General features: G+C 40.6%; 1 protein-coding gene and 1 pseudogene across 1 annotated transcript in view; one reads left to right on the top strand and one right to left on the bottom strand.

Moving 5' to 3' along the window:
- The first annotated feature begins 8,150 nt into the window (after positions 1–8,150).
- Positions 8,151–9,948, top strand: LOC136406252 (activating signal cointegrator 1 complex subunit 1 pseudogene; annotated as a pseudogene).
- Positions 9,949–10,358: 410 nt separating this feature from the next.
- Positions 10,359–27,425, bottom strand: part of METAP1 (methionyl aminopeptidase 1) — a 92,416-nt gene continuing 75,349 nt past the window's right edge. The window contains exons 7-11 of the mRNA XM_066385334.1: positions 25,897–26,035; positions 24,016–24,147; positions 20,792–20,935; positions 14,409–14,474; positions 10,359–12,575 (exon numbers count right to left, since the gene is read on the bottom strand). Coding sequence (XP_066241431.1) covers positions 12,412–12,575; positions 14,409–14,474; positions 20,792–20,935; positions 24,016–24,147; positions 25,897–26,035 — 645 coding nt within the window. The 3' untranslated portion in view covers positions 10,359–12,411. The remainder of the gene's footprint in view (positions 12,576–14,408; positions 14,475–20,791; positions 20,936–24,015; positions 24,148–25,896; positions 26,036–27,425) is intronic.

The raw sequence follows: 27,425 nt of genomic DNA, 5'->3' as shown, positions 1-27,425 counted from the left end.
AAGCATCAATTCTTTGTCGTGGCACCTTAGTTCATTGATTGCTTCCTTATGTGTGCCTTAATTGGGGGTGGTGCAGGGGGGAGGCTACAGCAAACCAAATGACCCCTTGCTCAAGCCAGTGATCTTGGGCTCAAGTTGGTGAGCTTTGCTCAAACCAGATGAGCCCGAGCTCAAGCTGGTGACCTCAGGTTTCGAACCTGGGTCCTCTACATCCCAGTCTGACGCTCTATCCACTGTGCCACCACCTGGTCAGGCTGGAGGTTTTATTTTTTAATTTTATTTATTCATTTTGAGAGACAGAAGGGAGAAGGACCAGTAAGAACCTCCCCTAGGTGCCTTGACCAGGCAAGCCCAGGGTTTCGAACCAGCGACCTCAGCCGGTTCCAGGTCGTTGCTTTATCCACTGCGCCACCACAGGCTAGCCAGGAGGTATTATTTTAGATGCCAACCTTTTGTCTGTTTTATATTCTATTTTTATATTTTTTATATTATTTTTAATATAGTCAAATTATCAGTTTTTTCCTGGTGCTTTTAAGTAACACTTAGGGTTTTGTTTTTTTTTTAACCCTGAGCAATATAAAGAAGCAAACAAAAATACCCAGTAGTCTTACCATCCAGGTAATCCAATGTCATAAAAATAAACACGATAGTATATTCAAGAGTTAAAAAACAGAAAATCATATAAGGAAAGCTACATGCCCCCACCCCTCAAAACCAGGTGATCACTGTTAAGTCTATATTCCCAAAAATTTCTATGTATATAATAAGCATATATATGCATGTCCTTTGAAACTACACAAAGGAATACTAACACTATTCTGTGTCCTTTTGTTTTTCCACGAGAGTATTGCAGACTGTTTTTGTATCAGCACACCAGTTACGCCATGCACAGAAATATCCCTTGGTTAGACTGAAACCATGTGCTTTTCTTTATTGTTGTTTTAATACTTCTGATTGATGTGCTTTAACTGCTCCCAAAAGATTGTGTTTCTGAGAGAGCCATATCCAGTTGGTTGAAAAATGGAAGAATGATTAAGTTTCTCCTTTTTAGGTTTTTGGTGCATTTGAAGAGCCAGACGGTAACTTACCTTCTCTTTTTTTACCTAGAAGGTTGGAGACACAGTAGGAGCCCACGTGACCCTGAACTATTACCCTAGGTGAACTGGAAGAGGAAATTAAAACTAGCTTCTACCCCAGCATCAGGAAATGTGCTTTTAATCTAGTTTGATTAGTCAGTCCAGCCTTCTAGGAACAAAGTACATTACTGCTGTGGGTGATTACAGTAACAAAATGGGTATGTAGAGTAATAAAGGAGAAAAGCTAATTTTTTTATTTTTATTTATTTTTTTTGTGACAGAGAAAGGGACAGAAAGGAACAGACAAGAAGGGAGAGAGATGAGAAGTTTCAATTCTTTGTTGTGGCACCTTTATATGTTCATTAATTACTTTCTCATATGTGCCTTGACCGTGGGGCTACAGCAGATTGAGTGACCCCCTTGCTCAAGCTGGTGACCTTGGGTTCAAGCTGGTGAGCTGTACCCAAACCAGATGAGCCTGCGCTCAAGCCAGCAACCTCGGAGTTTCACACCTGGGTCCTCTGCATCCCAGTCCAACGCTCTATCCAAGGCGCCACCGCCTGGTCGTTCCTAATCATTCTTATCATTCTTTAAAGTGTTTTTTCCTACTACATATAAGGATTTTTAGATCCTGGGACTATAGGTAAAAACTATTCCTTAAGATCCTTTTAATACATCCTCTTGAGTGGCATCTAGAAGGTTTATAATTTTAACAAATATGGCTATTATTTCCAGTGTTTATTGAAAACTAGTAAAATTATTTTTTTAATCTAAGATTTTACAATATACTGCTCACAAAAATTAGGGGATATTTCAAAATGAATATAAAGCTATAAGATATCCCCTAATTTTTGTGAGCAGTGTATTTTTTATTATTTGGGAGAGAGAGAGAAACATTGATTTGTTGTTCCACTTATGCATTCATTGGTTGATTCTTGTGTGTGCCCTCACCTGGGATGGAACCCACAACCTTGGCATATCAGGACAACACTCTAACAAAGACCTACCCAGACAGGGCTTAAAATTTTACAATATTAAGAACCTTAAGCACCTTCATTTTTATTTTTTATTGAAAAATGTTCACATACCTAACATTTTTCAAATCTATGAATTTTAATTTTCAACCTGTTGAACTATTCTATTTAACCCACTTAATGATGTTCACTGGAGATAGTCCCTCCGTATATAGGCGTATCTGACTTGGAGCAAGTTCTTTAGTCCACGCACAGGGAACTAACAGCATATAAAGCAGAAGATGTACAGTGATGGAGTTTCTTTCGAATGGAGGTAAGGAAAAAGCTGCATTATGTCCAAAACTGTTAAGCGGAGCAAGTTAAATGTGTAAAACACTAAACAGCCTGACCGGGCGGTGGCGCAGTGGATAGAGCATCGGACTGGGATGCAAAAGACCCAGGTTCGAGACCCCGAGGTCGCTGGCTTGAGCAAGGGCTCATCTGGTTTGAGCAAAAAAAGCTCACCAGCTTGAGCCCAAGGTCTCTGGCTCAAACAAGGGGTTACTCAGTCTGCAGAAGGCCCACAGTCAAGGCACATATGAGAAAGCAATCAATGAGCAACTAAGGTGTTGCAATGCGCAAAGAAAAACTAATGATTGATGCTTCTCATCTCTCCGTTTAAAAAAAAATAAAAAAATAAAAATAAATAAAGAAACACTAAACAAACGGCTCCAAACACACACGTAATGCTTCTTCCATTTTGGATGCAAATTATACATAATTCTCAAAATGTTTTATTGATCTGGGGAAAGGAAACGTATTTTACATGCACAAAGTGCTTCAGAACATTTTTTGCATGGCTACTAATCTGCAAGTAAGCTGATGATCAAAGTCCAAAGGTAACTCTGGGCCTAGGGACATTTTGCTAGCTCAGGAAAAAAGACCAACTTTGGACTGAGGCAATTTTGTTTCAATTAATGTGCAAGATTCTCTGTCAGCAAAATATACAACAAACGCATTTGGAAAATATTTTATTACATATATTTAAAGTTATTTAGATAACAAATGCACAGAACTATAAACAAGGAAATACTGTCTTTAGAGAAACAACTACAAAGTGAACAGGGATATAAAGTTCTCCACTATACCAATTTCCTTTGGTGGAACTTGACAGAAAACAGATGAGATGGGCTTTGAAGCAGGTTGATTTTTACTAAGCAGGACACTGCAACAGCTCCTTGAGATACAGTAAATGTGCACACGCTCCCGTCAAAAAAGGAGTGCTAATGCCCCACAGAACTACCTCCAGCAAGGCACGGACTCCAACATCAAAAGTAACCAAGCCACGTTAAGTGAAACAGTGGAAATTTGGATTAAAAATACTTGTTAATCTCTTTCTCGGATCTATATTTTAATGCTATCCTTGACTACTTTGTTTCTCGGAATCACCTAGAGCTCATATTTATTGTTTTAAAGATTCTAGCAAGAATTCTCTGTGGATCTCTGATGCAACTACTAAAGTAATGCAAATTTGCTTTAAAGCCACACTATATATAGACTAAAAGTCACTAGGTTGTGATCTCATCCCACAAAAAGATCAAGTATGGTGATCTGTCCTAGTCACACAACCGTGAAAAAATGAGAAAACTCAGAGCGCTGCTCCTGCTTGTTGGTCTTGTGCTCTTGTGACACCACCACGCGAGTGGGCCCACACGTTGGACAGTGCTGGCATGTGTTTGTTGTTGGGAGTGCGGTGAGAAGGGCGGAGTAATAAAAGGGCTAATCACTCAGGAGATGGGAGCCATTACTCTACTAAAAGCTTTACAATACTACAAAGCCCGGACATCTGTAGAAAAATTATTCAAATACTTTGACCTATAACAAATATATTACTGATAAGTGAAAATCTTTCCAGGAAGTCCTCTTGAGTGCTCACATACCAACTTTTAGGCATATTTTAGTAAAATATACCAGTGTTGACATATTAAATATAACCACAATATTGCCATATACAGATAGTTGTTGCTCACCCAAAATGAAAAGCAGCAGATACAGGTAACCAATGCCATCTTATTCCTGCTCTTTTGCAAAATAATCAAATGCAAACCACTATTTTTCATCATCATACCTGGCACCAAAAAGAAGAGGTAAAGGAGAATTTCCACGCACAAAGCATGTGCTAAGCTGACCTTTCCTTTGATGCTCGTTATTAAATTGAAGCAAAACACGTTGGCTTATAGAATATTAGCATAATGCAGCCTACATTGTGAAACAATTTGTTCTTAAAACAATGTCCAGATGATTTTTTCCCTACTATATTGGAAAATGAACCACACACATCCACAAATGGTATAATTTGCTTCTCTTGTAGCTAGAGAGTAAAAGTCAGACACCATCGAATGCAGACAAAATCTTATCACAGTATTTCAAAGGGATCCAGTATTTCTCATTTCCAGAATGCTAAGATATCCTCCCCACTCACTACTGTGTCTTGCCAAGATTCACTGTATTCATTGTTTAAAAATAGCTAGTTTAGGAAATTTAGCATACAGTAGGATCAAAATAAATTACTTTAAATGATAGTTTACATTTTTAATTATTTTATTTTTTAAGTGAGAGGAGGGGAGAAAGAGTCCTTCATGCACCCTGACTGGGATCCACCCAATCTTTAGCACCTGAGGCAGAAGCTCCACAGAGCCATCCTCAGTGTCAGGGGCCCATGCTTGAATCAATTGAGCCATGGCTGTGGGAGAGGAAGAGAAAGAGATAGAGAAGAGGGAGGGGGCGGGGTGGAGAAGCAGGTGGTCACCTCTTGTGTATGCCCTGATTGAGAATTGAACCTGGGACTTCGGGACCTATTAAAAATTCTTTTTTAACTTATTAGGTTGACACGGTTCACCAGACCGTACAGATTTCAAGTGTACAACTCAATATAACACCTTCTACACACCACATCACCCCTAACACCACAACTTCAAATAATTTTTAAACCAATACTCTGTACACCCTTAGTGATATATGTTCCCAGAATAAAAACAACCACACACACATTTTGCACTTAATAACTTTATTTATTTACCAGTATTTATTAAATTATTGTTGGTAGTGGCTTTCATGTAGTAATCCTGAAATAATTCTACATTTTATAGAATCAACCAAATAATAAATATTGATGTTGTTAAAAACCAAAGTTCTCACCAGCAGAGAAGGAAGATACACATAGGGAACACAGTGGGGCAAGAAAAATTGATGTGTTAAATCTAAAATAAAAGTATCTGAAGAAACTCATGATGTATAAACAATGCATTTTCTGGCTGTTCCCTGAAAGAGCCTAGAAGCAATGACACCCCAGTACGCACCCAGACCTTGATTTCCAGATGCCATTTCCCAGGAAAAGAAAGTAGGCTCTTTCCTTGAAGAAATAGCCAAGTACCAGTCTATGGCAAGCAAAGGTAAACCTGGAACATCTTGCTATAAGCGAAAAGCATGAAAGTGCTCCAAGTCTGACCCATAAATAAGCTTAAAGGTCTTCTTACTGACCAAATTTGGAACAATTAATTTAAACAGAATGTTTAAAAAGAATCGATCAGCCTGACCAGTGGTGGCTCAGTGGACAGTGTCGACCTGGGACACTGAGGTCTAAGGTTTGAAACCCCAAGGTCACCGGCTGGAGTGTGGGATCATCAAAATGATCCCACAGTCGCTGGCTTGAGCCCAAGGTCACTGGCTTGAAGGAGGAGTCAATACCTCGGCTTGAGGACCCCCCTGCCCCAGGTCAGGGCACATCTGAGAAGCAATCAAAGAACAACTAAAGTGAGGCAACTATGATGCTATTCATCTCTCTCCCTCTCCCTAAAAAAAAAAAAAAAGAAGCCTACACTGACACTCAAAAAAAAAACAGAGGAAAGAAAAAAGTGATTCTTTGTAAATGAGTGCCAGCTGATAATGTAGATTAAATGCTAGATTTTGAAAGTCCCAATTTGCAGCCTCTAATGTAATAAAATAATGGATTCTCGCAAGGATTATCAATGAATGCTAAAACTACTGAGTCAATAGGATATCCAAATGGTCTCCAAGCATCTCCTCCCAGGTTATTTGCTTAAGAATAAAGATATTCTTAAAATAGAAAGATCTGACAGAAACCAACTGACAAACTTATATTAGCAATAATGTGATAACATTATGTGCCTTCTGATGAGACATTACACAATGAATGGTACAAGCCACATGCCATTTATGGGTGTCTTCTGTCAAATTGTTTAAACTAAACCTACTTGTGAGAAACAATCAGAGAAATACAGAATTCTATCAGCTAACTGACCTGCTTTTTCAAGTGTCAATTTCATTTTTAAAAAAAGTGGGAGAATTGCTCGATTACAGATACATGACAACTGAATGCCATAGGTTTGGATCCTGGATTTTAAAAAAAGCTTTAAAGAACATCTTGGGAGAAATTGAGACTCAAGCTTGAACATGTATGATACATTAGACCAGAAATTTTCAACTGGTATGCCACAAAAAATTTTAAATATATACAATACCTATTTAGTCAGGGGTACTGACTGTCAAATAAAAAAATGACAACACAATAGCCATCCAGTGTGAATGAATCAAAATTTTACCTATTTTTAGGCCCTGGCCGGTTGGCTCAGCAGTAGAGCGTTGGCCTAGCGTGCGGAGGACCTGGGTTCGATTCCCGGCCAGGGCACACAGGAGAAGCGCCCATTTGCTTCTCCACTCCTCCGCCGCGCCTTCCTCTCTGTCTCTCTCTTCCCCTCCCGCAGCCAAGGCTCCATTGGAGCAAAGATGGCCCGGGCGCTGGGGATGGCTCCTTGGCCTCTGCCCCAGGCGCTAGAGTGGCTCTGGTCGCATCATGGCGACGCCCAGGATGGGCAGAGCGTCGCCCCTGGTGGGTGTGCTGGGTGGATCCCGGTCGGGCACATGCGGGAGTCTGTCTGACTGTCTCTCCCTGTTTCCAGCTTCAGAAAAATGCAAAAAAAAAATAAAATTTTTTTTTACCTATTTTTTTGGGGGGGCAGATAGGCAAAAAATATATTTTTTGGTGTGCTGAAGAATTTTAGTAATATTTATGTGTGCCATGACATGGAAAAGGCTGAAAATCACTGAATTTCAATTCTGTATCAATGTTAAATTCCAAAGGGACATGTATTATGATCATGTAGGAAATGTCCTTAGGTTTTAAAAGACATGCTGTAATAGTACGGGGTCCTCGGGTTACGACTCAGTCCCATTCCTATGACAATGATGTAACCCAAATTTTGGTGAAAGTCAAAGCACACCCTAGCCTAGCACAAACGGGACACTTTGGCTTTTAGCAGTCCAAAGTGGCGTAGGTAAGTGTACTGGGGATGCCAACACCCTCGCTCAGATTCCGCGTTACTGCGTGTTGTTCCACCACATGCAACTTAACTAGTTCGCCCATGTAGTAAGTAGGACACTAACGGCACAGCTGAAACACATCTCAATTTTTTTGTTTTTATGGGAGTGAGCGTCGTAAACCCAAAAAGCATACATTGAGACTCTTGTAATCTGAATAGATGGAGTCCGATGCCACTTCTTCCAAGTGAAAAGTGTACTTTATATAGAGATTAAAAATAACAATTTTGAATATAAGAAAAGGATATATGATTATTTCATGGTACTCTACTTTCAACTTTTCTATAAACTTATAATTTTCAAAATAAAAAAATTGGAAGGAAAAAAATAAGACAAAAAAATAGCTTAGGCCCTGGCCGGTTGGCTCAGTGGTAGAGCGTCGGCCTGGCGTGCAGGAGTCCCGGGTTCAATTCCCGGCCAGGGCACACAGGAGAAGCACCCATCTGCTTCTCCACCCCTCCCCCTCTCCTTCCTCTCTGTCTCTCTTCCCCTCCCGCAGCCAAGGCTCCATTGGAGCAGAGTTGGCCCGGGCGCTGAGGATGGCTCTGTGGCCTCTGCCTCAGGTGCTAGGACGGCTCTGGATGCAGCAGAGCGATGCCCCAGAGGGGCAGAGCATCTCCCCTGGTGGGCATGCCAGGTGGATCCCGGTCGGGCACATGTGGGAGTCTGTCTGACTGCCTCCCTGTTTCCAGCTTCGGAAAAAAGCAAAAAAAAAAAAAAAAAAAAAGCTTACTGATACCGTGAGAGTGCATTTAGGGGATTTAACCTTAACAAGGAGCATCCTGCTCTCAATTTTAACCAAACCCAATAAAAAAACAGAAATGATTACAGAACAAATTGAGGAATCAAGCTAAGATGGCAAACAAATTCCTAACCCTCCTCTTCCAATTAAGACATGTGGATGGCAAGTGGTATAATGGTGTTGGTAAATGAGTTCTAACATAGCTTAATTCATTTTATCAGCAAAAGACATGAAATTAAAAGGCTAATATGTTTCCCTTCTTCTAAATTATAATCCCAAAGGGGCAAGAAGAACTAGCAGAAAAAAAATAAAAAATATTTTAAAAAATTAATACAAAAAATAAAAAGGACTTCCAGGTCCTTTGCTGCTCTCCCTACCGTGGTTACCTGCAGCAGCGGAGCCGTCTTCAGTTGCTTTGGCCATTTCACTAAAACATTGTTTGGGGAAGTATCATGGAAGTCCTGAGCCCAAGCTTATAAAGATTGGTGGATGGATTTATGGAAGAATCCCATCCAAGAACAGACTTAGCAACATGAAAAAGGATGAGGACTTCTATCGAGGCGCAATGGAGTGTGCAGAGGATGCACACTGATGGTGACGAGGTGGTGCAGACCCAACAAAGTTCCAGTGTACCGTGCAGGCCCCAGCCTGCTCTACAAGCATCCAGTTGGAAAGAGAGAGGACACCAGCAAGCAACCTGAAGTGCAGACCAAAATTTCTATTGATATTCCTAAACCTGGACAAGAAGGAGAAATTATAACCACTGGCCAGCGATGAAGTGGAGTAATTTTAACCTGAACTCGGACGGATGTTCTCTTAATCACTTTTAGAAGAAAGCAGCCCCTCACTCACTTCCTTGAATTTTTCCTCAATGAAGCTGCCGTTCAGGAATGATTCCTGAAGTTCCAGGAGGAAGTACTGGAGAGGTGCTCCATGGATCATGGAGTTGACAGCACCGTTTTCCAGAACCCCCAAAAACTTCACCTAATTATTGGGATGTTTGTGCTCTCGAGTGAGCAAGAGATCCAGCAGACATATGAGATGTTAAAGCAGTGTGAAGAGGAACTTACTGCTGACATTTCTGGGGCAAAGCCCTGGAAGTAGAGCTGGAAGGAACAGAACACATGAACGGTGATCCTGGCAGGGTGGATGTTTTTTATGCCGAAGTTCATATGAAAGATGGCTCCGAAAGGCTGCAGGAATTAGTTGATCGAGTGCTGACACATTTGCAGGCATCCAGACTCCTAGTGAAAGAGTGGAATAGTGTGGAACTCCATGCTACCATCATGAATACTCTGTCCAAGAAAGACCCCAATGCGGAAGGCAGGTACAATCCCTACAGAGTGAACGACAAATACAGCTACAAAGGAAGAGAATCATTTGATGACAGAAACATTTTAAAGCTGTTTGAGAACTTCTACTTTGGTGCCCTCAATTCAATCCACATCTCTCAGAGGTTCACAGTGGACAGTGTTGGAAACTACACCTCCTGTGTACAAGCTGATTTCTCCTAAGATGGATCTTGGGAAGTGCTAGAAACTAAACATCTTCACAAGGGTCTACTTTTCCTTCCAAAGCTCTTCTCTGGAAATGGACCTCTGAAGCCCATTTGAGTTCAGATTCTATTATTATTTTTTTAGATTTTATTTATTCATTTTTAGAAAGAGAAGGGGGGGGAGAGAAGTGAGGGAGGAGCAGGAAGCATCAACTCCCATATGTGCCTTGACCAGGCAAGCCTGGGGTTTGAACCAGCGACCTCAGCGTTCCAGGTCAACGCTTTATCCACTGCGCTACCACAGGTCAGGCCTCTATTATTTCTTATATACCTACTGATTTTGCCCCAACCATTAAAGTCATTTATATTAATACTTTAAAAAAGAAAATTAAAATCAGTTAACACATTAGCCCATTTTGAGAAGTTGGCAGAATAAAACTAGATCTAGTTTTCTTATCTAAATCTAATAAACATCTATAATTAGACATATAAAATTAGAAAAGAGCCCATATTATTTTTAAATCTCTCAAACTGAGAAAAGCATCATCACCAGTGTGGTGTTTTATCTTTTTTAACAACAACAACAAAAAAAACTGTACCCCCAGGACGTTTTCCTGGAGCTCATTTTGTGATGATAGACACTGAATCAGCCCACAGCTAATTCTATTATCAGTACATAACATGCTCCCCTGGTCTGACCAGGCAGTGGCGCAGTGGACAGAGCATCAGACTGGGGCATGGAGGACCCAGGTTCGAGACCCCAAGGTCGCCGGCTTGAGCACGGGGTCACTGGCTTGAGCATGGGATCCTAGACATGACCCTATGGTTGCTGCCTTGAGCCCGAAGTCATTGGCTTGAGCAAGGGGTCACTTGCTCTGCTGTAGCCCCTCAGGTCAAGGCACATATGAGAACACAATCAATGATCTAAGGTGCCGCAACAAAGAATTGATGCTTCTCATCTCTCTCCCTTCCTGTCTGTCTCTATCTCTAACTCTCCGTCCCCTTTAAAAAAAAAGCTCCCCTAAATATTCAGCATTCTCTGTCTTAATAGCTCTCAAAAACATGGTTGCATCTCAAATGTTGCTGGTAGAACACTTAACTAAACAAAGTTCTGGATTTTTTACATGGTCATTAAACCTGAAAAAGTACTTTGAGTCAAATGGTTGTGTTTGTTTATTTTGAATTCTGAAACCAGCCAACCCATTCCCACCATTTCCCTCTGAAATCCCAAACAAAGGCTGCAACGTTAATGACTACATGGCGGGTAATCACACAAACGTTTTAATCTCCCTTTACACATTATATTAACATTCATATTGCAAGGCATTCCATTCACAAATATTACAGCTTGATAAAAAAACTTCACACACATACCCCCCCCAAAAATCTATACCAGATTCGGTCACTTGACTAAATCATTAAAATAATAAAATGAAAACATTATCATCATTCTTTTAAAGCAACAAGGTCTGAGGCACTCCGGGAGAGATGTTCTTGTACAAGTATTATGTGTCAGTGGTATCAAATCATTTTACAAGGAAGTCACTTGAAACCCAGTAATCAAGTACGTGCTAATGACAATGACTTTGACCTGATATGCCTTCCCTGGGTACAATCGCTTCTGGACCAAACTACTGAAAGGAACACAGATATTGGGCAGCTGAGGTAATTTCTAATGAGGCTTCTGGCGATGTAAAGGTGAAGTGTGCTTTCAGCACTCCAAGGACAGCTGTATTCTTCCCGCAAGGGAACAGTCCAGTCCTCAAAGAGGCGCCTTTCTCATCACGACCAGGTTTACTAAATGTTAGGATCTAACATCTCTCCTGACTTACGCTGCTCACTGCTGGAGAGATTTCAGAACTGGCTTTCCCCATCAAATGCCACAGTGCCACCTCCACAAGGTGTGCCCTTAAAATAAAATCGAAAGTGGAAGAAAGGGAACTTTCCCCCTCCCAGTCTGACCAAACGGAGGTCTGAAATAGCCAAGTATTACAAAATCCTCATGCTCTGCAACAGCTACCAACCACTTGGAGCACGGCTATTTTTGCCATAAACTAGATTTTTTTAAAACCTAATAACCTTTGCCCAAAGTGAATTCTGTCACATCTATTCACTGAAAGAGTCTGACCAAGTGCTTCCTTACACACAGCTACAGGGGCAAATAATCAGCATGGTGGGGAAGGAGGTCAACTCCCAACTGGGAATTAAATCACTGCAAACTAGGGGTCCATTATGACAGCATATAACCCTGTCAGAGCAGAATCAACACAAACCCAGGTCACCTAGTGTTCAGTAATTACATATATGGAATTTAAAATGTATACATATATATTTCCATACATATCTAGTAAAAAAAAAATCGGAAGCAACATATGTTGCTAAAGTTTCAAGGATTCTCCTCTTCCACATTCATCTATCTGAAAAGCAGCTGCTCTTGACGGCCCAGGTGTGGCAGTGATAAAAGCAACTAGAACAAGTTTAGTAAAAGTGCTCAAAGGGCAAATGAGAAAACAGGGGTGCAGAGATTTGGGGAAGGGGAAGACGGAAAGAAGCTGGAACATGTTTCCTTGACTCTTCTCAGCTTTTCCAGACCCAAGACAAGTTCTTGAGGACCCACGCCAAATGCTCTAGTCCTTCCTTATCTATAGTCAAAACAAAACAATTAATAAAAAATTTCCTCTTCCACTCTGTACTCAGTAAAAAGCACAGTACAACCAGGTGTTGCTGAGATGTGCCATCTCGGAGAAGTTAAAACTGGGACATAAAGTGAGGCCGCTCGCTGTCCAGTCTCCGGGTTAGGATCTCACAGCCAGTGTCCGTGACGAGCAGGGTGTGCTCGAACTGAGCGGACCGCTTCCCGTCTCTCGTCACCGCGGTCCAGCCATCGGGCCAGGTCTCATCCTGCCAGCCACCTTAACAAACAGAAACAGTTCTTACCCTCACCATTCAGTGTTCTGAACAAGCTCTGGGTAGGTGTATCTGTGTGTCCAATAGCCTAGATAGCACAGAAAACCAATTAGAAGATTCGCTATTAAAATTCCTACTTACACTTCAACTAAGTTTCAGCTAAAGCCTTTCCAACTTCATTTTTGTCTTTATTAAATGAAGTAACGATGATATTTAAATTTAGCACAGGTGGTGTAACGACATGTCTTATACTTCCCAGGTATCAAATCAAGATGGTATTTTCAAAATAAAGGCACTGGGTTTCACTTTAGACAAGATGTTGATACAACTTTTCACAGAACTACAAGAAAAAAAATCGAAATGAGCCTGACTGATGGTGGCACAGTGGATAGAACATTGACCTGGGATGCTGAGGTCCCGAGTTCAAAACCCCAAGGTTGTAGGCTTGAGCGCTGGGTCACCAGCTTGAGTGTGGAATAATCCACATGATCCCATGGTCGCTGGCTTGAGTCCAAGGTCCCTGGCTCAGCTGGAGCCCTCCAAAGCACCCCACCTCACCCGCCCCAGTCAAGGCACATTGGAGAAGCAATCAATGAAAAACTCAAGTGCCACAACTTCAAGTTGATGCTTCTCATCTCTCCCTCCTCTCTCTCTATCTCACTAAAAAAAGGAAAAGAAAAAAAATTGAATGAATTTAGATCTTTCCTGGTATAATTCTGGCAACTGAATAAACTATACCCAGTGTTAGTGTAGATCATCTCAATTCTTACAGCAGTCCTGGGTAGTTGGCAGGATACAAACTGTTAATTTCCATTTTACAGAGAAGGCAACAAAGCGCAGGTTAAGAAGGCAGACCCTCAAACGACCTCCAATGCTCCCCTCCTCCACCTGAGTGCAGGCTGCATTTAAAGACTCACTTCTAAGGAAGAGAAGTTGGGAGAAGTGACACGATGTCTCTCCCAAGATCAGGTTATAAAAACAGACTGGAAGGATCCACAGAGGGGTAAAGCCTCTCACACAGAACCCAGGTTATACCACCTGCCACTACTGCCTCAGTCTGCATCCCCTACCCCCAACAAAGAACTGGCAGAAAAGAAGGGCGAGGGCTTCACGAGGCAGACCCTACTCATTGCTCTTACATCTCCGAGAGCAGCTCTAAGCCTGACACCAGTGCATCACCATTACCACAGGCGTATCACAAGGAGTGACAACAGTGTGACATACACCTGCCAGTGCTAAGAGCACATGTGCTCTGCTTTCTCCCTGACAGTCGCGTGACACCACCCAATGACAAGAGATGACCCTGAAGAGGCAGAACCGATCAGGACACTGGAGTCTTGACAAAATCTGCCATGTAACTAGCTAAATGACTTTACGCAAGTTACTTAACCTTCAAGGATCAGTGTGCCTTTCTGTAAAACGGGGACAGCACCTACCTCCTGAGTTGTGGAGAATTATGTCATTTTACTGGGCCTACTTCAGTGAATGGCTCTACTTCTTGTCTCTGCTCCACCTCCACAACCCACCCCCACGTCAAGAATTTCTTCACAGGCTCGATGGAGGCTTCTAATCATTACACTGTACCTGCTGACAGAACAGTTATGAAAAGGGTCCGGAATTCAAGTGCTTCAGCGTCTACTGACAAGCAGGAGAAAGTATGCTTTCTTGCCAACCCTTACAATTTTTAGTTTTCTACATGACACTAAGTCAAGTTCGAGATGGGACAGGGCATGGGAATGAAGCAAACAGGAAGCAGAAGAGACGACTGATCTATACAAATCAGTAATCGACAGTAAATGAAACCCAGCTGAAGAGCACACAGCATCCTCTCTTCTCACCTTCACAGATCATTGGCTCAATTGTAAATACATGGCCCGCCTTCATCACTCCAACTGCTTTATTTTCTGAAATTCAAGAGAAAAAAAAATCTCAAAGCAAAGCAAAAAACCAAGAGTGTATTATTGAAAAGCTCACTGCAAAGGGTACACTATATTCCCATCAGTCACTCGGAATTACTTTCTTTTCTCTCCTGAGTAGACCATTCAACAAATGAAAACCACCTACTTTAGAGCCGATACTGTCCCAGGTGTCGTTTGTTCTGCTTATGTTTCTCTATGAAAATACAGATTACCCACAGGCTGAATTTCAGATGTGCTTATCACTTTTATAAAAGGAAAAGTGCTACCATTCATGTCATAGCAGGATTAGAATTGCAATCACAGAACTAAGCAAAGTTCCATTACTCACCCAGGTGTAACAGTTTAGGGGCATGTGTGGATGTGGGGTGGGAGTTAGGGCACAGCCCACAGAAATAATTCCACAATTTTCAGTTTTTTTATCATCAAAGAGGAATAAAAGCCTCTGCACATTGACCTATTTTATTTTAATGCTAGCAAGACTATTCTTTTTTATTTGAAATAAATTCCATTTCTCCCTCCAAATACCGTTTCAGCTTTCTGTCCAACCTCACTAAATAAGAGTATTTTTCAGGACCATCATGAGAAACACAACTATGAGTTGAAGTGTCTAGACCTGCTCCTCCCCACACACAACAAAAGGCCAAATTTTAAAATAGGGATAGGCCTTTTCAGACCATCTTAGACAAAAATGGAGAACCCGTTTAAATTTAAAATTAAAAACAGGCCCTGGACGGTGGCGCAGTGGTAGAGCGCTGGCCCAGCATGCGGAAGTCCTGGGTTCGATTCCCGGCCAGGGCACACAAAGAAGCGACCATCTGCTTCTCCACCCCTCCCCTCTTCTCTCTCTCTCCTCCTTCTCCTACAGTTATGGCTTGATTGGTTTGAGCGCACTGGCTCTGGTGCTGAGGATGGTTCCATGGAGCCTATGCCTCAGGGGCTAAAAATAGCTCAGCTGCGAGCATGGCCCCAGATGGACAGAGCGTTGGCCCCAGATGGGTTACTCGGTAGGTTCCAGTCAGGGCGCATGTGAGAGTCTGCCTCTCTATCTCCCCTCCTCTCAACTTGGAAAAGAAGAAAAAAAGAAAGAAAAAAAATTAAAAACAACTGGTAAGAGCCCCAATCAATGAATGCCTGCACTTGCTTGGCCTGACCAGCAGATGGTGAAAGCACAGCTTTTGGGGTTTTCTGGGAAGGTTGTTGGTCTTCATGATGGCTACTTAGGTAATGAATGATGTGTCCACAGAGGCTGAACTGAACACTACACTTTCTAGGTACGGTCTCACCCACATCATTCCTTGTGAACAGCTGTCATGCTGCTTTCCACCACCTTAGGTATTATCAAAATCTGAAGACCAAATGTAATTTTGATTTTTTATCCTAATCTCATGAACTTTCTCTCCAAATAACACACAATTACTACATATACAGAATTGGTCCTATTCCCTTAAAGATATCAAAAAGAAAACATCAAGAGGGTCAGTGTGGTGTCATGAAAAGAAAAAAGATCAAGGAATCTAGAGCTGTGCTGCTGTCCGATACAGCAGCCGAGCCGGCTGCGTGTAGCTGCGGAGAACGTGCAAAGTGGCTGGTCAGAACGAGACAGGCCGTCAGTGTAAAACTCAGCCGATTTCAAAGACAAAAAGCACGTAACATATCTCAATAACTTTTACAGTCATTAAATGTCAAAATGCTAATATCCTGAATGTTACAGATTCACTAAAATACACTATTAAAATTAATTTCACCTATTTCCTTTCACTCTTTACATGTGACCACTAGAAAGTTTTCAATTACTTATGCACATCATCTCTTCTGGACGGCACTGACAGAGAATCAGTTCCACTCCTGCTTCTGCCACTGATTCATTATTCTAGAAAAGTTACAACTCCCACTCATCTTGACTCATGGTTTCAGTTTCTCAATACCTCACTCAACCAATACACGTTATCTGAGTAACTACACTACTGCAGACACTGTGCTAAGCACTTTTTAAAAAACATTTGTACTTGCTCTATCATCTACTTCACAATATTATTGTAATATACATCCTACGTGTAGGGTATTACTGTCATTACTTCCCAACCATTAATAAATTAAAGGAGCAAACAAATTCTTACCTAATAAGGACTTCTCTTACACAGAAGGGGGTGGAGGAAAGTTAACACTACAATCTTCCTGGTTCCACCCTCAGCTGGTTAGGAGTAGGGAGTTACAAACCAACGCAGAGATCATTTACATTTCAAAAGGCTCTGCTCCTCAAAGATTCTCAGCAGTTTCCTCTAACACTTCCCTAAAGTGCTCACAACACACTGATTTATAGAAACCATTTTTTACACAGCACTTTACAAGTACATGAAATGAAGCATACCTAATTCACCCTTGCTTCTTTTTTCAGAATTTTTTTAAAATTTCTAATTAAATGGTATTTTAAAACCTCAGCTGGAATCTCTTGCATATCAGTGGCGCCATATTTTGCAGACCCCAGCATCACTGATGCATGTCTCCTTCTCCCACAAATTCTGTCTTCTTCAGTCTCTCTTTATATGAATCCATACCTAAAGCTGAGTCTGTCACCTCTGCAAGAGCCCTTTTCTCATTTCCTCCTGCACACACTCCTTGCACTCAAGCCCCTGTAGCCAGAGGAGCTACTTCCATTCCAAGAGAACGCACATCAGCTGATTACAGGGATTAACAAGAAGGAATGAAGTTGGCTACTAATTTCCTGTTACTTAGCTTTTATTTCAAGCACAATTCACAGCTTAAAAAGAAAGAACTATGTGATCTGCTAATAAACGTTGATTGTTGGGTAAACAAATGTTTTTTAGGTTTGCTCAGTGTGTATTTTGCATTGTATGGGGGCAGCGCCATGTGTGTAGTCTGTGAAAGGCAGGGGGTCCTTGACCTGGGGTGGCAGACTGACAATTGTGGATTGCCTTCCTGCTTGGGAGGTGCCCCTGTTTGCTGGAGGTTTTTTTTTTATTACCCCAGCTTGTTTTGGCTAGACAGTGCAGAGAGAAAGGAGTGCTGAGGGGCTTAGGAGCCCCAATATTTCTACCTGGACTGTTTGGTTGGGGGTGCTGAGGCTGGTGGGGAGCTTATGAGTCCAGGAGAATTGGGAGTGAGAAAGGGAAGCGATCTTCCCTGCCTGTTTGCTCATCCGCCATTATGAGACTATAATAAATGAAATGGCCCATGTTGGGCAAATGAGTTTGTAAAATTTGTGTTTGAGTTTGCTCACTTTTACTGTTAAAAATGGTGCTGGGCAGTGCCAGGTATGATTTCTGTGAAATTGCTAATTACTTTCCTGCTTGGGAAGGGCCAATGCTAATGTTGCTGGAGAAGGAGTTTTCACACCAGAAAAGTTTTAAAAGGAGAGAAGGAGAAGGAAGCCATTTTTGGAGAGTGAGAGCAGAGAGGATGCAGAGTGCTGAGGGAGAAGCCAAGATGGCAGGGAAAGAGAGAAGTCAGTTTTGCAGAAAAAGAAGTGGTGTTGGCTGATGGGGACCCAGAGGTGAAAAGCTTTTTCAAGTTCTGCAGAGACTAGTGGAGCCTTTGATTCTAGGAAAAACCAGAGAAGATTCTCCAGGTTGTAGAACCAGAGAATGTGTCAGCAGCTTTGTGAGCTCTGAGTGAAAAGGAAGTGTTTTCCCTGTGTATTTGCTCGTTGGCCTGTACGAGACTTGAATAAAGGAATGCCCCACTATTTTTGGCTCCACTGTCTCTTTACCGTCTGTCCAAATTCAATGGGAACCTGCATGTGCATGGCCATGACTGTGGTGACTACTGGCCATACAGCCCACCATCCTCCAGGTCTACAGTTCCTCTACCGTCTGCCAGAACCCAATGGGAACCTTCACGGCCATGGCTGTGGCCACTGGCCTTACACTGATCTAAGTCAAATACTGAGTTCTAAATGCCTTCTTCTTCAGTTCCTCCTGTTAAGTGATTTCTCACTCATTTCCCTTCCTCTTCACAACTAACATCTAGGGTTGAACCACCTCACCCCTGGACCACCACACTGTGCACTAGGCTGACAAGCAAACCAGTTCGCACCTCCAACACGTTCCAGATACCGTGGCCAAATCTGTCTTCCCAAAACAGCAACTTGACCTTGCCATTCCTCTGCCCAAAAATGTTTCTGCAAATCCCTACAAATAAAGTCAAATATCCTCGGGCTGGCACTGCTTAGTACTATACTGCTCACAAAAATTAGGGGATATTTCCAAATGAATATGAAACGATAAACAAGAACATCAGAAAAGCAAACGCCAAGTCAGAGAAAGTTATTTGATTATGCAAATAAATGTAAAACCAACTTTTATTTCATTGGTTAAAGTGCGCTATACAAAAGGCTGAAATGAAAGTGCTAGAGTATCTGCACGGTCCCTGATCCCCTAATTTTTGTGAGCAGTGTAGTTCTGACCACATAATACTAAGCCAAGCTTACACTGTCTCTGCTCAGTCTCAGCGTGAGCACCTATTCAGGCTCCCCCTCCATCTGGAATGCTCTTCCTCCTGTCCTCTGCCAAGCCGAACCCCAGTCCATCTGTGTTTCTCCCACAGGACGCAGCACCAAACAGCTGCCATCTTCACTAGGCAGCACGAAGCACAGAAGACTGACTAGAAAGCCAGTCAGAACCCAGTAAAAATCCTAGCACTGGCATTTATTTACTAGTTTGTGTGGAGTTGATTAAATAAAATTACTTTTCTAAGTACAGAATCTGCTTTCTAAAATAGAGAGAAGAAATTATGCACAGAGTTGTGATAATCAAATGAGATAATGCAGCAATTTTCAAGTTTTTTCATCTCATGGCACACGTTGAATAAAATTCTATAGCACACCAATGTATTATTTTTGCCAATATGACAAAAAAGATAGGTATAGACTTTGACTGATTTACAAAAAATATATACTATATATAATAATAATAATAATAATAATAATAGTAATAATAATTACCCATCTCTTTTGCTCCAAAGTAACTTTTAAAAATATCAGGTGCCTATACTTGTATATAAAGATTTCTGGTACCAAGAATTAATCAGATGTACCTTATTATGTGACATGACCAGTATGTTGCAACTCTTACATGATGGACATACTTATGGTACAAGACAGGACATTCACAAGAGATGGCTATTGTTGTGTTGGCTGCTGTCATTTTTTTATATATGACAACAGCGGTTCTCATCCTGTGGGTCGTGACCCCTGTGTTTTGGTCGTTCGACCCCCGCCGGGGTCACGACCCACAGGTTGAGAACTGCTGATCTAAGGGAAAAGAGGTCACTGCCCCTGACCCAATAGTCAGGTCTTGCATGTTTTAAAAATTCTTGTGGCACACCAGCTAAAATTGCTGACATACAATGTATATTATCATTATCACCATTCTAAAAATTAACATGAAGTGCTTTCCCTGTAATAACATCTCACTTAATCCTAATGACAGTTCTAGGGTAAGTGCACCATTCCCTACTACTCTACAGATGAGAAAACTTAAGCACAAGGATACGCACAAAAGTGTCTACATAGCAGTGGCTCATATATACAATTGTTAAATTCCTTTTTAGGTTACTTAATACCAAGACTTATTTCTACGTGTCTTTATGCCCAAGAAAAACAGTTTCTGGGAAACATTACTTGCCCTACATTTCCTCTGTTACCCTATCAGACAGCATTCCACTTGGGGAAAGGTGCTTTGTCTAACCCCTCTAATTATACCAACAAATAGTACAGTATCTGACAGACACTAAGAACTCAAGTCTAGCCAACCTGAACCAATTTCATTTAAAAAATCAGAATGGTGATGGCTAGACATGTAGCAGAGACTATTGGCTATTCACCAAAATTAGTTTACTCTTATTCCGGAGCATTCCTACCCTTCCGTGCATTAGTGTAGCCATGTGACTAAGTTCCTGCCAATAAAAAGTCCATGTAAGTGACTATCCCATTCCAGACTGGCTCATTCAAACCTCCCAAGCCCACCGCTCCGTGCTTCCCCCCACCTCCCCAATATCTACAGATTAGGAGGGCAACCCAAAGTGATCTTAAAAGCTATAGGTTGAAAAGACAGAGCCTAGGTCACAAAATAACTGCCCCACCCCCAGAGGGACCAAGCACACATGCTTTGGACTGTTATATAAGCAAGATGAACATATAAGCATGTATTATGTTTGAGCAAATATACATTTTGGGGGTCTACTTATAACAGCTAATAGATTACTCTAATAAACACAAAATAGTAGGCCCTGTTAAAAGTTTGAATAAATACTTAGCAAATACCAAACCTCTGGACAGTACTTACTGGCATAGTGGGGCACATTGGGGGCTGTATGAAAGAGTTTATGGATTCCATGCCCACAGTAGCTTCGAACAACAGAAAAGCCATTTGCTTGAGCATGCTTCTGAATAATGTTTCCCAATTCTCTGTATCGAACGCCAGGTTTCACTAAAAGGGAAAGAGAGGGCTTATGAAACAGTAGTAATAACTAACGTTTCCTAGCTAATTATTATCTATGTGTCAGAAAACTTTCTGAATGTTTTCTAGGCCTACATGCTGAAACTTTCAGATGAGGAAACTGAGGCATGGAGAGACTATTCTGGCAGTAAATGGCAAAGGTTCAGTTAAAACCAGTAGCACCTGTACTTCCTCCTTTGATACGGAAAAAGACCACAGGCATACAGTGGGGTGAGGGGCCACCTTTTGTTTTCTGATTTCACAAGAGAATGGAAAACACACCTTTCTGCCTCTCCTTTCCTAAGGTCAAGTATGCTATTCTATTACAATGAGCAGAAAAGGTGAGAGAGGAAAGAGCCTTGGGAGAAAAAGGAATGTCCAAAAGGTAACCTGACTTGTCTTGGATTTCAGTCTCATCAATTTCTCAAAGAACTACACTTTTGGGCTTCTTTATCCCCATATAAGTGGTTCTCAAGTTATTCATAGTTGCCTCTGGAGGGTAGGTATAGAAAGGTACTTCTCACGAGTATATACTTCCTACTTTAATTTTTATGACTTTCACTTCTGTTTCAATAAAAACCAAATCAAAAGAAGTGGTTCTCATGCTGTTACTTGTCTCCTAGCAGCGGGTCTGCCAGACTCCTGGGGCATCTGCCATGGTCTGGATTCCCCAACTCCCTCGTCTCCTCCTACTCCCCTGAATTCCAGCCTGAGGTTCAGGTACAACATACCTGCTCCAGCCAATCAAATTTCTGGGCAAACACATCAATGAATCATTTTAATTAACATTTATTTGTTCTTAACCACGTGTTCCAGCTTGACAGTTTTGGGGGGTGAGAGGTTAATGATTTTGAGAAATCATGCTAACTTTCATAATAATTTTCTGTATTTCCATTCAAGCCTCCCTATCCACTCTAGTCAGTGTAAGAAAAAGCAAAATTTTAACTCATGTTGCACAGTATAAAATAAAGAAAATCCCTGCTTATCAATAATGAAGGAAAACAGAAGGGAAGATTCCTCCCTAATTCTCAAAGTGGAGGCAATTCTGGTTCCAAGGGTACTATCTGGAGATATTTTGGTTACCACAACTAGGAGTGGTGGTGCACTTAGCATCTAGTTAGGCAGAGCCCAGGGATGCTACTAAGCATCCTACAACGCATAGGTCAGGTCCCTAAAACAAAGAATTATTAGATTCAAAATGCCATTAATGTATAGGCTGAGAAATGCTATTCCAGAAGGCTAATTTCAGTAACTGGTCAAGTTCTCCAGTGCTCTGCACCATGCTGGGCAGTCAAATTAGCAGAAAAGATACAAAGGTGGTTAGCACCTTCCAGAGATTAAGCAACTTTTGTTCTTTGATTTCTGGTAGTTTCTTGGCAAGTTTTATTCCCGTGTCTTTGTAAAACATTTCAGCTGTCTGGCTATTTCAATCAACTCAGAGACAAGCAAAAAGGATATAAGTATTGAATACATTACCTAACAGTAATCCTAACAATTATTTAAAACTAAAGCTTTCACAAACAAGTAACTAAATGATAACGTATCTGTCTCACAATACGACCAAGAATATTAAAGATTTTTAATAATCAGCAGTGAATATGCAAAAAGAACTCTCACACATACTGATGTGATACGCATGCTTTCATTTTTCTTTCCTCCAATTTCATTAAATTAGAAAAAATTTCATTATCTCCATGCATGTTAAATGAACTAAAAACAATCAAGACAACAGCTCTCTGTTATTAGATATAACTATATCTTTGCCAAAGAATCCTGTCTTCACCAATACTTTATTGATGATAGGTCAGGGTTAATTTAAATCTTTTGTTGGTGGAGTGGGTGTGGAGGAATGCAGATAAAACACTGAACAATAAAGATGAAATGCTATGAATTTCAATGAAAAGTTATTTGCCCTCAAACTGTCCTGTTTGGTAATAGAATGTTAACATTTGCAATAAACCTTTCCTTCTCTCTCCCCACAGCTATAGCATAAACAAAACAAAACAAAACAAAACCTGGATGAATTCTTTGTATGGACAGAGGCAGCTAGAAAAAAATACTACAGAAATACACCTCTTCCTAAAGATACTATTCACTACAACAGCAAGACATCTAGAAAACACCAAAATCCAATAGGGGAAGCATTGTAGAAATTTTTATACTGTGGAACATATAGCCACTAAAAGAATGCAATAGAACTATGCATGCAGGTGCATATGCTAACATATTAAGTTAAAAAGTACCAAGACATTATTAAGTTAAAAAGTACCAAATTACAGAATACTACAAATAATGATTCCATTTATCCTAACTGAACACATACACATAGGTATGTGTGCATATGTATGTGTGTGTTAATGTACAGAAGAAAAAAAAAAAACTGGAGAAAAGAGAGATATAAAAAGGAAAGTGGAGCCTGACCAGGCAGTGGCACAGTGGACAGGGTGTCAATCTGGGATGCTGAGGACCCAGGTTCAAAACCCCAAGGTCACCGGCTGAGTGTGGGCTCATCTGGCTTGAGTACAGAGTTGTTGGCTTGAGCATGGAATCATAGACATGACCCCATGGTCTCTGGCTTGAGCCCAAGGTCACTGGCTCAGCTGGAGCCCCCCCCCCCCCAGGGTGAGTATGAGAAGCAATCAATGAATAATAACTAAAGTGCCACAACTATGCATTGATGCTTCTCATCTCTCTCCCTTCCTGAGTCTGTCTCTCTCACTAAAAAAAAAAAAAAAGGAAAGTGGAGAGGCAAGTGTAAAGGAGAATCATTTATGTATGAAAGAATAAAAACGGAAAAAAATCCACTCAAGAACTACCCACACATTCCTCCTCCTTTATCATCAGCCAAAGAAAGATAAATCACAGAAAAGACAAAATATGATAAGCAATCATTTGGTATACCCTCATCAAGGGATTCCAAATCATCCTTAAACTATTGCTGTAAAAATCCAAAGTTAACTCAGGGGAGAGGCAGAGCTGGCAGAGACAGGAACGCCTGGGCAGTGACAGGTCACTCAAGACCCATCAACACACAGCACAGCAGCCCAGCGGGTGCCCTGCACTGGGCTGACCTGCATCGATGGCTTGCATCAAGCACTCGTACGTGGTCTGAACCAGTTTCCGTGCTCCCTCATCCACATCTCCAACAAAAAATGTCTCGTTCAGGTCCCCATGATAACCATTGCGATAAAGCGTGATGTCCACTGCAAAAGAGGGTACAAATATAAAGACCACATTTGTTTTTACTTCAAAATTGAAATCAAGTTTCTCCAACACGACAGCATCAAGCAGTTTAACGAGAACGGTAACTGCTGCATTTTCAGATTAGACCCCCATGGATAAGTAGTTACTGCCTGAATGAAACTACTAAGGAGAACAGGGAGATTATAGTAGTAACTTATATACTCTTATAGTATTAAAGAGATCAGTCATGGCAGAAGAAAAATGCATCCAGTATACATTTACACAAGATCAATAACCCGAGTTAGTAACATTAAATGGAAAACTTTGCTACATTTGATATTAAACAGAAAATACTGCTTTAACTTATCTTGGTTTTTCAAAAGCTCGTTTTCCTTTCACTTACTTGTGAATATCCATCCTTCTCTTTGTCCCCAAGTTTAAAAATACAGATTTTTACTACACCATTACAATAGACTAAATGTATGCTAGAGAGCATGTTAAATCAGTATTTTTAAACCATGAATTTTCAGTCAATCTATAATATCAGAGTATTTACTCTAGCACAATACACACATTTCTAGAAAAACTCACATTATGGATGTAATAACAGGGTTTGTATGAAAAGCAAGGTTGAGCAGACCCTTTAAAACCTATGGAACTTTATGAACAAATACCCTAAGTAAAGCAGTAACAACCCAAATAAAAACTGTCCACTATCATTCACAGCCAGGATCGCAGTTGGTGCTGTCTCCACAGCCTGTAACACTTGGGTTCACGCTTCCTCATTTGATATGTAACTTCTGGAAGATGCTAGATCACTAAAGAGACCAAGTTCATCAACATGAAAAACAATGCACCAGTGGTGCAGTGGACCGGACGTCAGCCTGGGATGCTGAGGACCCAAGCTCAAAGCCCCGAGGTCACCAGCTTGAGTGCAGGCTCACCAGGCTTGAGTGTGGGCTCACCAACTTGAGCATGGGGTCGCTGGCTTGAGTGTGAGATCATACACACGATCCCATGGTAGCTGGCTTGGGACCAAGGTCGCTGGATTGAGCCCAAAGGTCACTGGCTTGTGCGTGGGGTCACTGGCTAAGCTAGAGCACCCTGGTCAAAGCACGTATGAGAAAGCAGCCAATGAACAACCAAGGAGCCGCTATGAAGAACTGATGCTTCTCATCTCTCTCCCTTCCTGTCTGTCTGTCCCTCTCTCTCTCAAATAAACAAACAATAAACACAATCTAGGGGAGCTTTCATCATTCTTTTAATCACAGAAGAAAATGTCTGGGCAGCTGCTTCCTCTGCACTTGGAGCTTCCCAAGACGGCTTAGTACAGTGGTCCTTAGAGTCACTTTATGAACTCCTTTCATCAAGGAAGGCATTTCTGCAGGATTTTAGCTTTTTTCTTAAGGCCTTCATATATCCTTCAAGGGTTTCTCTTTATCTATAAGAAAGCCTGACTTGAGCTCTTCAAAACCATTAGTGAACTAAAAAGAGGGGAAAAAAATCAACAGTACTCCCACATTACACTGACATTTTTCACCTGTTTACCAATCACATATGAGAATCTGCATTAAAGAAATACAGCTATACTAAACGCATCATATGAGAAGTATCTTAAAACCATAAACAAGTTTTCAACAGATTTAAGATTTTAAATATGAAAAAGGATGTTAAAGGCAGGAAGCAAGTGAACAAAACACAAGTCACTATCAGACTCCCTGAACCTTGTTTCTTTGCTCATGGCGACAAAAGTCACAAGTATTTCTTACCGTTAACAATATCACCTTCTTGCAATGGTCGTCTGTCTGGAATTCCATGGCAGATCACTTCATTCACTGAAGTACAACAAGACTTGGGGAAATTATAATAATTCAAGGGAGAAGGATAGCAATTTCTTGCAATGCATGCCTATAATAAATTAAAATACAGAGAAAATTATTTGGAATGTGTAAAAGAAAAAAATTAATCTATATGCAATTAACCAATTTTAAAATTTTTAAATTGAAAGTATTTGTTGTACAGATACTCTAATAAAAAATGTTTAATATTTCATTTTACAAATAGCAGCAGTTGTTACCTTAAACAGTATACAACAGAGTTTCTGCCAAACAATTAGGCAAACCAGTTACTGATAACATCAAAGAAAAATTTACATATCACAGATATATACAAATATAAAAATCTAGTTTAGAATTAACTACTTATTAAAAGTATATTCTTTCAATTAATAAGATATTTAAAGTAAATATTAACATGCATTTATATTGTAAATACAATTTCTTATATAAATAAGCCTATATCCCTAGGACCAAAAAATGAATACTAATATAATTAAGAAATGGTAAAATACTTCCAGAGACATTTTAATCACTACATTCATGTGCAACAACTAAGAAAATGGTCTGGTTTTCCATAACAAGTTCTGTTTTACTAAGATATTTTTATAAAGTGGTAGTTGCACAGCATGTATAATTTTTCTTTCCATACTACCACACCGTCTTCACACTAATAATTTTTAAATAGTTGCACATATAATACAATTTATGGAATATACACTTTTACTGACAATTCCACGGTTACTGAAAATTTAAATTTGTTTCCTCAATTATAAAAAATATTATTCTTTGCCAATAACTAGATGCCCTCACTTTTCCATTGCTTAACAATATACTTCTACATATCTTACAGCAGACTGTCTTGATTAAAAACGCCAACGCCATCACAAGTTGTGAAACCTTAGGCAAGTTAACCTGTTTCCTCATCTACAAAACGGAGATGCTAGCACTCTCTCTTTCATGGAGTTGTTGAGGGTATTAAGTGAGTTAGTACAAGAAGCACGCAAAAGGGCGCCTGGCCCACAGGGAGTGCTCAAAGTGCTCTTACTGCGCACTACGTATTTTATAACATCTGAACAATAACCAAAATTCAGGGTTTATAAAGGTTTGAATATAAAGTCTTTAAAAATATTTTTATGCTCAAGAACATCGTCAAATTCCCTTTCAAAAGGAATATTCCAATTTATACCATCACCACATTTCATCATAGGCAGTAGATATAAAACATTTTTAAAAATAATTAATAATTTTGTAGATCTTAATGATTTGCATTTGCTGACCAGAACAAGTTTAATTAATTTTCCATGTGATTACTTATTGTTCTTCTTTTGTGAACAATTTACTCATATAATGCATGCCCTTATCGACTATATGGTTTTAAGGTAACTCCTTCATGAAAAGGCAATCTTTATAAAAAAAATATATCTCTATGTCGTATTTACTACAAATCCAGGGTGGGGCAA

This window comes from Saccopteryx leptura, chromosome 5 (assembly GCF_036850995.1).
Source record: "Saccopteryx leptura isolate mSacLep1 chromosome 5, mSacLep1_pri_phased_curated, whole genome shotgun sequence".
Taxonomy (NCBI): Eukaryota; Metazoa; Chordata; class Mammalia; order Chiroptera; family Emballonuridae; genus Saccopteryx; species Saccopteryx leptura.
Note: the sequence above shows the minus strand (reverse complement) of the source record. Positions and strands in the feature narration are given on the sequence as shown.